At 40.1% G+C, this 14,637-nt stretch overlaps 2 protein-coding genes across 5 annotated transcripts in view; both read right to left on the bottom strand.

The window, feature by feature from the left end:
• The window catches only part of LOC116063155 (CLOCK-interacting pacemaker-like), a 33,794-nt gene extending 31,571 nt beyond the window's left edge, over nt 1–2,223 (bottom strand). The window contains exon 1 of the mRNA XM_036008842.1: nt 2,212–2,223. The gene's annotated coding sequence lies outside the window, so the exon portion shown is untranslated. The remainder of the gene's footprint in view (nt 1–2,211) is intronic.
• Nucleotides 1–14,637, bottom strand: part of LOC116063150 (RAC-beta serine/threonine-protein kinase-like) — a 35,926-nt gene that overhangs the window by 10,891 nt on the left and 10,398 nt on the right. For all 4 annotated transcript variants that reach the window (XM_031318004.2, XM_031318005.2, XM_031318006.2 and 1 more), the window contains exons 6-10: nt 14,300–14,431; nt 11,725–11,790; nt 10,704–10,772; nt 10,445–10,567; nt 5,057–5,185 (exon numbers count right to left, since the gene is read on the bottom strand). In XM_031318004.2, the coding sequence (XP_031173864.1) occupies nt 5,057–5,185; nt 10,445–10,567; nt 10,704–10,772; nt 11,725–11,790; nt 14,300–14,431 (519 nt within the window). The remainder of the gene's footprint in view (nt 1–5,056; nt 5,186–10,444; nt 10,568–10,703; nt 10,773–11,724; nt 11,791–14,299; nt 14,432–14,637) is intronic.

Below are 14,637 nucleotides of genomic sequence, written 5' to 3'. Positions count from 1 at the left end.
AACAAAAGTAATCAGAAAACAATACATCACTGAAAACACCAGTGATACATTCATTCAGCTTTTCTCCTCAACACCCGCCCTCTCTGGGGCCTCAGTCACTGAGCTTGTAGATAATTTAAATTGTAAAATTACAAATGTTATTGATGCCATTGCTCCCACTAAGGTCAAAGCTGTCTCAAGAAAAGATCTCCATGGAGAAATGTCACACTTGTGTGTGTCAAAAAGCTGAATGCAGGTGGCGAAAAACTAATCTCCAGGGCCATTATGACACCAATAAAGAGAGACTTCGCATTTATAATTTGGAACTAAGGAATGCCAGGCGGTCCTTCTTATCTGACATTACTGATAAAAACAATAATAATTCACATGCTTTGTTTGCTACTGTCGATAGGTTAACAAACCCTCTAGTACCAGTAGCATCTGAACTTTTATCCACCAAGGCCTGCAATGACTTCCCCATCTTCTTCAGAGAAAAAATTCAGAAAATTAGAGAGTCACGCCTCCATATCAAGTACAGGGTATGCGTTGTCACACTGTCCAGGCAAAACAAATTCCAGTATGACACAATTTCAAACGATTTACCATAATAACCTTGAGGACATTATACAACATCTGAAAACCTCTTCCTGTTGCCTTGATATTCTACCTACGGGGTTTTTCAAAAATGTTTCAAATTGTTTGGCTTCTGATCTTCTACAGATAGTAAACACGTCTCTTCTTTCAGGTATCTTCCCACAGGCCCTGAAAACTGCAGTCATCAAGCCACTCTTAAAAAATAACAATCTAGACACGTCACTAATGAGCAACTATAGGCCGATATCAAACCTTCCATTTTTAAGTAAAATCATTGAAAAAGCGTTTTTTCAACAACTCAACCTTTTTTTGTCACTAAACAACAGTTTTGATGCCTTCCAGTCGGGTTTTTGACCATACCCCAGCATTGAGACGGCTCGTGTTAAAGTCTTTAATGACATCCACTTAAACACAGATAGTGGCAAAACTACAGTCTTAGTATTACTCGATCTCAGTGCTGCAATTGACACGGTCGACCATGACATATTACTAGACCGATTAGAAAACTGGGTTGGCCTTTCTGGCTCAGTACTAAAGTGGTTTGAATCATATTTAAAGAATATGGACTACTCTGTGTCTATAGGTAATTATGCATCTGAGCATACAAATATGACGTGTGGAGTTCCCCAAGGCTCCGTTCTGGGGCCTCTTCTGTTTAATATCTACATGCTTCCACTGGCTCAGATTACGGAAAACAACAACATAAATTATCATAGTTATGCGGACGACACACACATTTACATAACCTTGTCACCTGGGGACTATAGTCCAATACAAACACTGGCTAAGTGCATTGAACAAACTAAAGACTGGATGTGCCAGAACTTTCTTAAAATAAATGAAGAAAAAACTGAGGTGGTTGTTTTGGAGCAAAAGAGGAAAGATTGAAAGTCAGCGCTCAGTTAGGATGTTTACTGTTGTATAGTTTTATAATAAATTCTATTTAAATCTACTCTGCTTTTGTCTTTACTGACTGAAAATGTTAATTTCACATCCAGATGTCAATTCAAAGTACAAGCAAATCACACATTCCAGATAAAACTAAGCATTAATAATTCATAATTCAAGTTTTTTTGTATGTACTTTGTACTTTCAAATAATGAAAAATGTGTATAATAATAGAACTGGATGATTTAGTTTTAATGTCTTAAAACAAGTGATGACTTTCAAAGTGTTCACTGCACAGAAATAAAAAAACAAAACTAGACCAGAATAAAAAAAAGTAAAACCCTAACCCTTTCTGGAGAGTTTTGTGCAAAGAAATGGAGAAATTGAGTCTTACATTATATGTGCAAAATTGCAACGTTAAGAGCCTATACTTTGCATTGTTGTAGTATCAACAGCATTTAGCATTTACATTACTGTTAATCAGTCATCACTTGATTACACATTGCATTACCTTGTTATAATATAAATAATGTGCCACATGAAGAGACAGTGCAGCATATGACAGTAGCAACAGCTGAGAAGATTTGGGTCTGTTGTGACCAGGTCCACCTGAACCCTGCAAAAAAGAGATCCCGTTTGAAGGCGACATGCTTGATTTTGACTTAACGTCCCAATTTAAGTAACCTCTGATCGGGTCGTAGTAAATTAAGTACCCTAAGTTTAAGATTAGGTGTTGGTCATTCTCAACACCTTTCTTACCCCCCCCACACTTATCAACTCTGGACTCTGTGCTGCTGCCAGCCTGTGTAACATACGTTACGTTACTATTAGCTGGCTAACAGCTAACGTTAGCCAGCTGAAGCTAACAGTCGATTGATGGTGATCAATCGACTGTTAGCTTCAGCTGGCTAACGTTAGCTGTCAACCTCCCGACTAGCTAGTGATCTAGCGAGGATTAGCCCTTCAGACCACAGTGGACTTCAGTGGACTCTCCATCCAAACTCCCGACTGGACCTTCGTCTACCACAACTCCCGGACTCTTTCAAATACAGGTACTCCCCGTCTCCGCCGATCACTTGGTAGCGTTGGTCAGCTGTCAGCTTATGCCAGCTAGCTTCTGTTAGCTTCCACCGGCTGACGGCTCGCCCAGCACATCTGTTCGCTGTAGAGCTCTTATAGCCATGTTTCCCGGCTCAACACTAAGTTAGTGTGGGCCACTACCTCTCTGCACTGCCGAAAATGGTGCTCCTAAATTATTCCTCACTGCAACTTCTCAACGTCATCTGCTACGTCGCTTCAGCTTGCATTGCCAACATAAAATAAAAATATAGTCCCGTTGTCGGCTTCAGCAACGAAGATAGTTCGCCCCCACACGTCCAAAATTCTTATTCAAATAACCTTCCGCAACGATTGCAGGCTCTTTGGTGGAGCTGTGCTTTGAATGAAGTTACATCGTGACAAATTAATGGACCACTTGCGGAGTGATATGAAGACATGAGTCAGAGGCACAAAAAACGTTGACAGCAGTGACCGGTCATTATGTTTACCAATACCCCCGACCCGTGCCTTGCGACGCCGATGCGGATTTGCATGATTTACGAGAGCTTCATTTTCAGGTCGGAAAAGCCGGATTTCCGTAATTATCCGGAAGAATCACACCCCTGAGTAAACCATAAGTAGGCTACCCCTTATCATCTCCAGACTCCATCTGGAACTTGTAAACAAAATAAGACAATCAGCTAGTAGTGTGATATGGGAGACAAGCGCTGCTCTCATATGTGAATGCACAGAGCAGGGGTGTTAAAAGAGCAGCTTTGGTTACACAGAGCAGTTGGCGAATTGCGGCGTTAGCTTCACACGCTAACAGCGGAGCTAGCAGCAAACAGCGAAGCTAACGGCGGAGCTAACAGCTAACGGCGAAGCTAACGGCGGAGCTAACAGCTAACGGCGGAGCTAACAGCTAATGGCGGAGCTAAAAGCAGAGCTAACAGCGGAGCAAACAGCGAAGCAAATGGGCCTGGAAGCCATTTTTGGTCGAGGCAAGGAGGGATACAGCTACAGTACATCCGTGTTTGGTTGTATATGGAAGGGACTAGTTTGTTTCGTGTGGACTCACTGGACCGACTCGACATGTAGGCGGAGCTTGGGAGCTTCAGAGCTAAGGTGGGGCTACAGATTAGGTGTCCCTAAGAAACGTGTATGTAACAGTAGTTCCACATTACATTAATTCATTTGCACGCGAGTTTTATTTATTTTTATACCGTGTATTCTCCGTGTAAATTCATGTACCGAACCGAGACGCCCGTACCGTTTCGGTTCAATACGAATACATGTACCGTTCCACCCCTAATATATATATTTTTTATATATATATATATATATATATATATATATATATATATATATATATATATATTAGAGTTGAGCCGGATACTCGGTATATCCGGTACGGATAAAGCACTTTTGCCGAGTACGAGTATTATACGAGTAATACAGGTCAATATCTGTGCTCGGATTGAATAAAAATCTTCATTGGGTAGCTGACTGTGTCTGTGTTCTGTGATAGGCTAGTCGTCACAGCGCCCCTCCCCTACACACATACAGATTTATTGTGTTGCTGTGTGTGTCCTCTGCTCACTCACACAGAACAGCTCTCTCTCTCTCTCTGTCTCTCCCTCAGTCACTCAGGTTCGCGGGTCTTTTCCATTAATGTTTAGGTTTTTTTCACACACACACACACACACACACACACCTGGTGTGGAAATAAAAAAAATAAAAAAGAACCAAAAAAAAAAATTAAAAGTTAAAAAAAGAAAGTTATGTTGAGTATGAAAACTCTTGTTCATTACACTGTACTTCATAATTGCAACCGCATGTGTTGTATTCATTGTTCTTGTTCTGTATATAGTTTGTTTGTTATCGTGATCAAAACCATTGATCTGAAGCTCAATGCAGATGCTGTCATGTAAATAGTTTTCTAATCAGCAATAAATATAACAATTTCTGATCAACCCATATCAATTGCATGCTTAAAATAACATACCGGTTAAAGCCCCGCCCATTTCAAGACAAACCGACCCACTTCCGGGTTAAATCCCGCCCACTTCTGTGTTAGGTCCCAACCCAGTCCGAGTACAGATAATTCATATGGTTAACAGATACAGATAATGCTGTACTCGCTCATCCCTTATATATATATATATATATATATATATATGTATATATGTATATATATATATATATATATATATATATAAGGGATGAGCGAGTACAGCATTATTATTATATTTTATTATTATAATATTATTATTATATATTATATATAATATTATTATTATATATTATTATATATATATATATATATATATATATATATATATATATATATATATATATATATGCGCCATTTAACGCGCCATTTAACGAGCAAAGGCGGAATTGGACACACCCTAAATGCAACTGCGCAATGTACTTTAGATCATGCGCTATAGATTGTTTAAATAGGGCCCTAAGCCTGTGGGAAAGTGTGACTGCTTGTGTAGAGGTCAAAAACTGTGTTTATCACATGCCCAGCCAGTCAGTTTCAGTATCTTACCTCAGGTGCCAGATATTCAGGAGTACCACAGAAGGTTTTCATGGTAGCGTCAGGGGTAATGCCTTCCTTACAAAGGCCAAAATCAGTGATTTTGATGTGGCCGTCTTTATCCAGCATCAGATTCTCCAGCTGAAAGAAAAATTACATACAAATCAGATTTACACTGCTTTCTGTAAGCATTGGGTGTTGGAAACAAGTTCTACTCATGTTGTAGTAGTTCTTAAGGGGTGGCCAGATGGAAACAAATCCTATAGGTCATATTTGTCAAAGAATTCATAACTCTCCATCTTTGGGCTCTCTATGTTTGGAAAAGACTGAGATTTACATGTATAGTCTTCAATGTGTATTTATGTATGGTGCATCTTTAAAGAAAGTCAAAATAGTTTCTACTTTTGGACCATCACACCAAAGACCTCAAAAGAAGGTTGGTTTACAAAAAAATTAAATCAAAAAGATGGCCCACCATTGTCTTTATTAAGTGTCAACATATCAGCCCGTAAAACATACATTGGGTCAACTCGTTTTTGAAAAACACAAAGTGCCTACCTCTCACTGCTTATTTACCTGAGTTATTGATTACTTTGATCCACTTACAAAGTTTCATGTGAATGGAAACACTTGAGCTGGGTAATGTGTAAATATTTAAAGTAGGAAAAAGTGTTGCACACTACAATGTTTACACATTGCAATTAGCGTTCAATACCCAAAGGGGTTAAACTAATTTGACTGTGTGCCGGTTTATTATTATTATTTTTATTATTATTATAATTATTATTAATAACAATATTAGGGTACAAACCCCGAAATAGGCAGACGGGTTGCAAAATTCACAGTTGTCAGGCACATAAAATGACACTCATTGACCTCATGGTGGCACTGTAGCAATCAAATGCAATTGTCTTGAAAACTGCTAGGCTTAGAGTCAAATATTTTTTAATAATTTCCCAATTCATCTGCATCTTTGCTCCAATTGCTCTAAAAATTTCAAATTCCGCTACTTTTTACGGACTGAAGTTGATAAAGAAATTTCAACAAATCAATCCAATTCGATTATACAAGCAAATACATTTTTATCAAAATAGGTCATTTTCAAATATTTGCAATGATTTATTAATTTGGTAATGATTAATTAAAGTGTGTGGCTTATTACAACATATTAAAACCTAAAAAATCTAAAGAAATCACCCGTACATCCTACAGAGCTAAACACATCAACTGAATTTAAACAAAAGTTTGCCTCATTGCAACCAATGCTGAGTTCGCAATGGACCCTTCGCTAAGCCCCGCCCTCCTAGTTACTGTTGCTACGCCTGACAAGCTTTCATGCCTGGCACGTCTATTACAGCATGTATGCTAAGTATGTATGTGTGTCAGACATTCCCAAGGAGATAATTAGTAATTTTTGGCGAACAGATGAAATATTTGAGAGAGCAAGACAAAAGGGACTGCAGTATGCATTCGAGGGATATATCCACGACATAATATGCAACCGATTAGAGAATAATTTCATCAAAATTGAAGCTAAAGCCTATAGGTCATGCCATAATGTGAGCCGCCTCATACGCTGACCATTCAAATGGGAAACACACAAATTGCGGAACAGCTATGTTCATGCACAGCAGGGTAAGTGAAATTTGAAAATAATCTAATAATTATAAATCAAACAGCTTATCCATAAGTCTTGTGGAATAAACACAAGACATTAGCCTGACCACTTTGCAATGATAACATTCTCCTGCTTATATTTTTAGCTATTAACAAAATGCTGAAATATATTTTAAAGTATGTTAGTGAGCCTCCATCTTGCCTTTAATCATCTTTGAATGTAAAGAACCATCATTATTTCCAAGCAATTCTGTGCTGAGTTAGCTAGCTAGCTAACATTAGCGTGTTCTTGCCTTGGAGCAAACGTAGGTGTTTCTGTTAATCCTCATAGGTGTGATTGGCAAAGGACAAAAAAGCAGGAAAATATACGGCGCACCCATGACGCTGCGACAGCCCCCCCCTCATTTAAAAAAAAAAATAAACCATTAAATGGCACTTTCTGGAGAGTTTTGTGCGAAGAAATGGAGAAATTGAGTCTTACATGATATGTAGGTATTAGGGCATTTAGCATTTACATTACTGTTAATCAGTCATCACTTGATTACACATTGCATTACCTTGTTATAATATAAATAATAATAGTGCCACATGAAGAGACAGTGCAGCATATGACAGTAGCAACAGCTGAGAAGATTTGGGTCTGTGGTGACCAGGTCCACCTCACACAAACTTCCTTCTCCTATTCTCTCCTTACTACCAGACCCACACCCACCCACACCAGCCCACATTACCACGCCCATGCAGCCCCACCCACGGACATTTACGGATTTTTAAACATTTAATGTAACTGGCAAACAATGCTTTCTACTTTTTAAAGAGCACACGTTTATAACAAATTTTTATTTATGCCGTTTGTATGCTGTTACTGTCATTCTCTACAGTATGTAGGTATGTAGTATGTATGTTGTCACTGTCTGTTCAATTGTCCGTGTTTCTCTCAGTTGACGCTGTACATATTAAGTTATAACTCTAACTCTGCAATTTAAATGTTTTTTATGGCTGTCTGTGATTATACGTCAGGGTTTTTCCTTGCTCAGAATTTGTCTTTGCGGGAACACACAAAGCAGGGGGGGAGGGGGTCTGGGGGTCCTCCCCCAGGAAATTCTGAGGGTAAAAGACTTCAATTCCTGCATTCTGATACATTTTTAGGCACCAATTTATGGTAAAAATGTCAAAATTCTGGTGGCAGGTAACAATTCAAAATACAAAATATAATGGAATATTATTATATTCAGTAGTCCAGTAAGGAGGCTTTCACATCCGGGACATGGGCCGGATACAACAACACTTGACCCTAAAGTCCAGTTGTTTGTAGGATTGACTTAGGCTACTTAATCAGTGATGTTGAATATAGCCTAGAGTGTAACGGACCACCACAGTTCATACATACATGTGAACCGCAGATTAATTGCAGAGTTTAATCTACATAGTGTAAAACTACTACATGAATGGGGCACAGCAGAAAGACGGAGCAGAGCGACGCTGCTTGTTCAGGGTTTTCATGTGTCCTCCTATAGGCCTACACTTTGCATCAGGTGTTTAAACAAACTGTACCGAATTAGACTACTATTTAACGCGAGACGTTTTTAACCGCTAATAAAACTCAATTTAATACTGATGCCGTCAGACGGCCGCGCGGACAGACAGCAGTCGGAGTTCCAGCAGAGCTCTGCGCCGGTCAGCAGCGGCTTCTCACTATACAGCCGGTCCCCCAGAGCAGCATGATCACCGGGAGGGTCCGGTACAGCCTGAACCCTGCAAACAGAGATCCCGTTTGAAGGTGACATGCTTGATTTTGACTGAACGTCCCAATTTAAGTAACCTCTGATCGGGTCGTAGCAAATTAAGTACACTAAGTTTAAGATTAGGTGTCATTCTCAACACCTTTCTACCCCACTTATCAACTCTGGACTCTGTGCTGCTGCCAGCCTGTGTAACGTACGTTACTCACCATCGATCGACTGTTAGCTTCAGCTGGCTAACGTTAGCTGTCAACCTCCCGACTAGCTAGTGATCTAGCGAGGATTAGCCCTTCAGACCACAGTGGACTTCAGTGGACTCTCCATCCAATCTCCCGACTGGACCTTCGTCTACCACAACTGCCGGACTCTTTCAAATACTTACTCCCTGTCTCCGCCAATCACTTGGTAGCGTTGGTCAGCTGTCAGCTTACGCCAGCTAGCTTCTGTTAGCGTCCACCGACTGACGGCTCGCCCAGCACATCTTTTCGCTGTAGAGCTCTTTTAGCCATGTTTCCCGGCTCAACACTAAGTTAGTGTGGGCCACTACCTTTCTGCACTGCCGAAAATGGTGCTCCTAAAATATTCCTCACTGCAACTTCTCAGCGTCATCTGCTACGTCGCTTCAGCTTGCATTGCCAACATAAAATAAAAATATTGTCCCATTGTCGGCTTCAGCTAAGAAGATAGTTCGCCCCCACACGTCCAAAATTCTTATTCAAATAACCTTCCGCAACGATTGCAGGCTCTTTGGTGGAGCTCTGCTTTGAATGAAGTTACATCGTGACAAATTAATGGACCACTTGCGGAGTGATATGAAGACATGAGTCAGAGGCACAAAAAACGTTGACAGCAGTGACCGGTCATTATGTTTACCAATACCCCCGACCCGTGCCTTGCGACAAACCCCCCCCCCCCCAAAAAACATTTCTCCCCTTGGGTTTTAGGTTTCGGGAAGGGGAAAAAATTCCACCACCCCGTCCAAACTTTTAGGATACCAGGTATTGGATTTGCACAATCCATACGCACAATGCTTCGGCATGTTTCCCTCGCTCGAAAGCTTGACAGACCTCCCGAGCGAGGTTACGGTTGCTAAGCCACGATTGGCCTGTGGTGGTTTTCTGGCATGGCTTAGCGAAGGGTCAATTCCATCTCTCTATATTTTTCAAAAATAGGCAAAATCATCATTCTCCTCATTTAAATCTTTACAAAACCAGCAGGATATGTTTCATAACAATTACGACTGGCTCAAATTGTGCTATAAATCAGAGTTTGTCCAATCATCACAAAACTTGGTAGATATTTGTTTAACTAAGTTTGTAAAATTATCTTACAATTGGCCAATAGGGGGCATCACATTGTTTCCAAATGGAATTACGGTATATGTATGTTTATGGGGCTTTATTTTAAAACTTGGCTTTGTTTTTAAGAATGGAAGCCTCTGTCCTAGTGGCTTTGCTTACTTAAAGTTAAGTGCATATATTTGTGGAATCTATCTTCTTCTGTCACTCTGCATGCAGTTTGCAGTAACATGAATCATTACTTATTCAGTGTGTTCTCAGTGTAACATTGATTGAGTGATGAATGGCTATACAGTGAGTCCTAATGGAAACAATGGGTTTGAATCTGCAATTGCAGCGTGTGCCTATATTTTCCAGTTATAACATGTTGAGAGTTACTATTACTAACTACATATGATGAAACAAAGAAGCATTATAAGTTATGTTGCTGCTCATTGTTATATCAGGGAAAGGACCAACTCTGGCCATACAATGTTGAATGGACATCACTTTCAGACATAACATTTAAAAATCAATGTTGCATTTCCCTTCAGCAGCACAAACTGATTTTAATAGACGCCAGAAGTAAAATGTTTGTTGTTTTTTCTAAAAAATTTAATTTGGTATGTTTAAATTCTATTATAACTAATTAAGACTACTTTATGGAACTGATTAAAACATCATAGTAAAATCTAAAATGAGAATTCATCTTTTTGGAAGTGATGATATAAACCTTGTATATTAGAACTGATGGGATTATTCACCTTTAGATCACGATAAACAACGTCACGTGAGTGGAGGTACTCGAGCGCCGACACAATCTCAGCACCATAGAAGCGTGCCCGGTCTTCTGTGAACACTCGTTCCCGTGACAGGTGGAAGAAGAGCTGAAAGAGGCAAGAGCAGATGGAGTCAAACACTTACCTGTTATAGAAGCCGTTTGACTGTGCACAGCAAGCTGTTGATATCAAGGGACATCGCTGTATCTCCATGTGACTGTTCCGTGTGCATGTGAGGTCTCACCTCGCCTCCATTGGCATATTCCATTACAAAACAGAGTCGATCGTGGGTTTGGAAGGCATACTTCAGTGTCTGCAGGAAGAAAATTATCACAAATTACAGCTGGTAGATTTCTTCACAAATTACACTATCCCAGCACTCACTTGCAAACTAATGAGTAAGTTCCAGTTGTAAAAACTACATTGTGTTACTTCAAGGAGGATTTAAAATTTGAATGAAGAAGTATGTATTATCTGAGCTGAATACTGGCTGCTTACATCAAAGAATAGTGAGAAAATAATAGGGCAGCTCCCTAAATGTCGATGATTTACATCATCAGTTGAGTAGCTTCTGACTTTAACGTCATGCTGTCTGTCAAATCATAGGCTTTGTTGTAGATGCATCATTATCACAGAGCAATTCGGGAAAACAGCATGGCAGGCAACAAAAAGCCTTTGCTCAAAAAGCAAAAACGACACAATCCGATGGCTTGTACTCGGGAGCTTGTAGTTTAAAGTCTGTTTGATGTCCGATTCAACTATTTTGGTCATTTGGGTTCTCACATACAGCTCCTCCGGGTAATGTCTAGATAATTTCAGGGTTGCAGTATATGTGTGAAAGGGGGTTAAGAGTCTGTAGTTGGCTCTATGAGACTGCATAAAGGCACAAGGTGTAATTCTGAGGGTAACATGAATGTCTAAACCAAATGTCATGGCAATCCATTAAAAAGTTGTTGACATATTTCAGTCCGGATTTAAGTGGTGGACTATGCTGCCATCCCTAGACCTACAGTATGCCGTTAGTGTGGCTGAAAGACACTGTGTGCGAACAATACACTCATATGAACTGTCAGTGCTGAGGCAAGTGGCTAGTGATATCATACAATAGGGGCTCAGCACAGAGAGCTTTCAATTTGACCTGAGGATCATTTGGCTCATGAAAAGAAAAATCTCAAGTGAGTCTCTGTCAGATGGCACTGCATTTACCAACTGACCTCCTGTAGAGCTCTATAAAGTGGGTTACTTGTGATCCCAATCATTCTTACCGTGAGGAAGGGGTGTCGTGTGTTTTGTAACACTCTGCTCTCTGTAACTGTATGGGCCACCTCATCCTGCCAACAAACAGATTGTCAGAAACACTGAAAACACGCCCAGTTTAATCTTAAACAAAGAATAAATGCTTCATGCCCTGTTGGTGTACAAACATCATATTAGCATTGACAAAACGTTTAAAACTATCTAAAATAAGTGAAATATACAAGTATACACATTCCATAGACATGGTTCACAGACCACCATCAGGACAGTACAAACTTCGGTAATGCGGGAGGACCTAAGTCACACTGGAAAATGCCCATGGTGAACAAGATAAAATGCCATGCAGGTTCAAGCATAATACATTCTGTGAGTGAGGTGAAACCCATGAAAACGTCTTTGGGATGTTGTAGGCGTACAGGGTACATTCTTTCAGCAGTCAGTTATAGGCTAGGGCTGAACGATTTTTGAAAATAATCTAATTGCGATTTTTTTCCCAAATATTGCGATTTCGATTCGATTATTTTTTTAAGCTCTTTGTCTTCTGTATTATTCAACAAAGACAAACAAATCATTTTATAGTATGAACAACACACAATTACACACTAGACAGTTAAAAAAGTAAAAATATAGTATATACACACACACACACACACACAACAGTGTATTTTTTTTTACAGTGCACAGAGAGGAGCTGCCTCCGGCCCCTCCCCCTCGTGAAGTTGCGTGCTGCCGTGTGCACTTGTTCAGAGAGGCTATCGTTGCGTTAGCTAGTTGCTGGTGTTCTTGCCATGGGATTAACTGTACTAATAAAACCGTTGAAACACCGCGGCCACGCTGCTGTGAAAGCTCCCCGAACGTCATTTATCAGAGTCTGGTTGTTACCCCTCTCAGTGGCAGCTCCTCCACTCCATATCTTTATAACGGAGCTAACCGCTAACCGGAGCTAACCGGAGCTAACCGCTAATCAGAGCTAGTTGCCAACCGAGCCTTCAGTTCTGCGTGTCTGTATCCATTAACTGCACGTATGGACTTGAACCAGAATAAAACCCTTCATTTTATTCAAATGGCTGTAAAAGTTTTAAACTACAACTCAGAGTTGTTTGAATGACAGAAATCAGCTCAAGGTACAGTGTAGCGTTAGCATGCTAAGTTGATGCTTTCTCTGCGGAGTGCAGACTGATTTGCTCTCGCGAGTCATGTGACCAAATCGCAGCCTTTGCGATTAGGAAATCGCGTTTTAACATATCGCGATATTATCGCAAATGCAATTAATCGTTCAGCCCTATTATAGGCTATTCAAGAAGAGGGTATTATTTTACTAATTTATTTATTTTAAGTAATATTGTGCTTTGTTGGTATAATGTCAGCTGGAATGCAAAAAAATGTTCAGTGTTAAATATTTTTTAAATTGTAGTTTTGTAATTGAAAAGCAAGACAAAATAGTAAAAAGCACATTTTGACAAATTTATGCAGTGTGTGTGTGTGTGTGTGTGTGTGTGTGTGTGTGTGTGTGTGTGTGTGTGTGTGTGTGTGTGTGTGTGTGTGTGAGAGAGCGAAGCTAGGTTTATGATCAGCGTGGTATCCCGTCGCAAGGTGTGCAAGCCATTAAATGACGTCACCAAGCTGTTGTTTCCGCAAGTTGTTGTGGTGTGTGGTCACGTGCCTCTGAAGTTTTGTAACTTGGCGCACGCTGCACTTTCATTTCAATAAGGTCGGTTGTGAAGACTGGCCAAGCAGGTTCACCTCTACAAACATCTGTATGATTCTTCATGTACAGGGAGTCAACCAGCCTTTAATATGTGGTCAGAGAGAGACAACACACTGGGAAAAGAAAAAGCATTTTGCTGGAGTGTGGAAAAAAACGAGATCGCGAGCACCTGGTCCGCATCAGGGACCAAATGAGTCACCCGCAGGGCATGTTCTAAAAAAAAAATAGAGCTCAATAAAAATGGTCGGATTTAAAAAAAAAAACATTAAACAACGTTTAACATTGCATATAACATTTTAAAAATAAAAAATATATTATGTATAAACTCCGACCTCGACTGGGGTCAAAGTTTATTTTATCACAAGTTCACGTTATTGCCCGAGATGTACGCATCTTCACTCTTCACTGAGGCGAGCTAGCGGCCACGACATAAGCGACTTTTCAACAGTCAAAGTCTGCAAATTTCCAGTCTGACATAATATTGGTATACTGGAAATCAGCCCATCGGTACTATGCTGCCCTCTAGTGTCCCCCCTTCTTACACACACTTTACAGCATGAGAAAGGTGACTACTACAGCTTGAATAAATCTCTCTCTCTCTCTCTCTCTCTCTCTCTCTCTCTCTCTCTCTCTCTCTCTCTCTCTCTCTCTCTCTCTCTCTCTCTCTCTCTCTCTCTCTCTCTCTCTCTCTCTCTCTCTCTCTCTCTCTCTCTCTCTCTCTCTCTCTCTCTCTCTCTCTCTCTCTCTCTCTCTCTCTCTCTCTCGGAATTGTTGGGTCTTTGTAAATTATAGAATGTGGTCTAGACCTACTAATGTCTTGAGATAACTTGTGTTATGATTTGATACTATAAATACAACTGAATTGAATTACTTACCTTGGCTATGATGACCTCTTTGCGCAGTATTTTCATGGCATAATGTACTCCGGTCGACTTCTCTTTGACCAGAATCACCTTCCCAAATGTCCCCTTTCCAAGCAGCTTCAGGTACTCAAAGTCACTCATTGTCTGTAATGTACACAAGGCCGAGGTGTGAGAAGGATAAGGATTTTAACTAATTTTGTAAAAGTTTGTACAACTAAAACAAAAAACAAAAGTCTAAAAAAAAATCTTTAGCCAGAGAGGAGCGTTTCATACGTAAGTCATAAGTCACATATACTTTCCCGGCCTTGAGGAATACCTACTGTATACTTCCTGCTGTTGTTAGTTTGTTG

Source organism: Sander lucioperca, chromosome 13 (assembly GCF_008315115.2).
Source record: "Sander lucioperca isolate FBNREF2018 chromosome 13, SLUC_FBN_1.2, whole genome shotgun sequence".
Taxonomy (NCBI): Eukaryota; Metazoa; Chordata; class Actinopteri; order Perciformes; family Percidae; genus Sander; species Sander lucioperca.
Note: the sequence above shows the minus strand (reverse complement) of the source record. Positions and strands in the feature narration are given on the sequence as shown.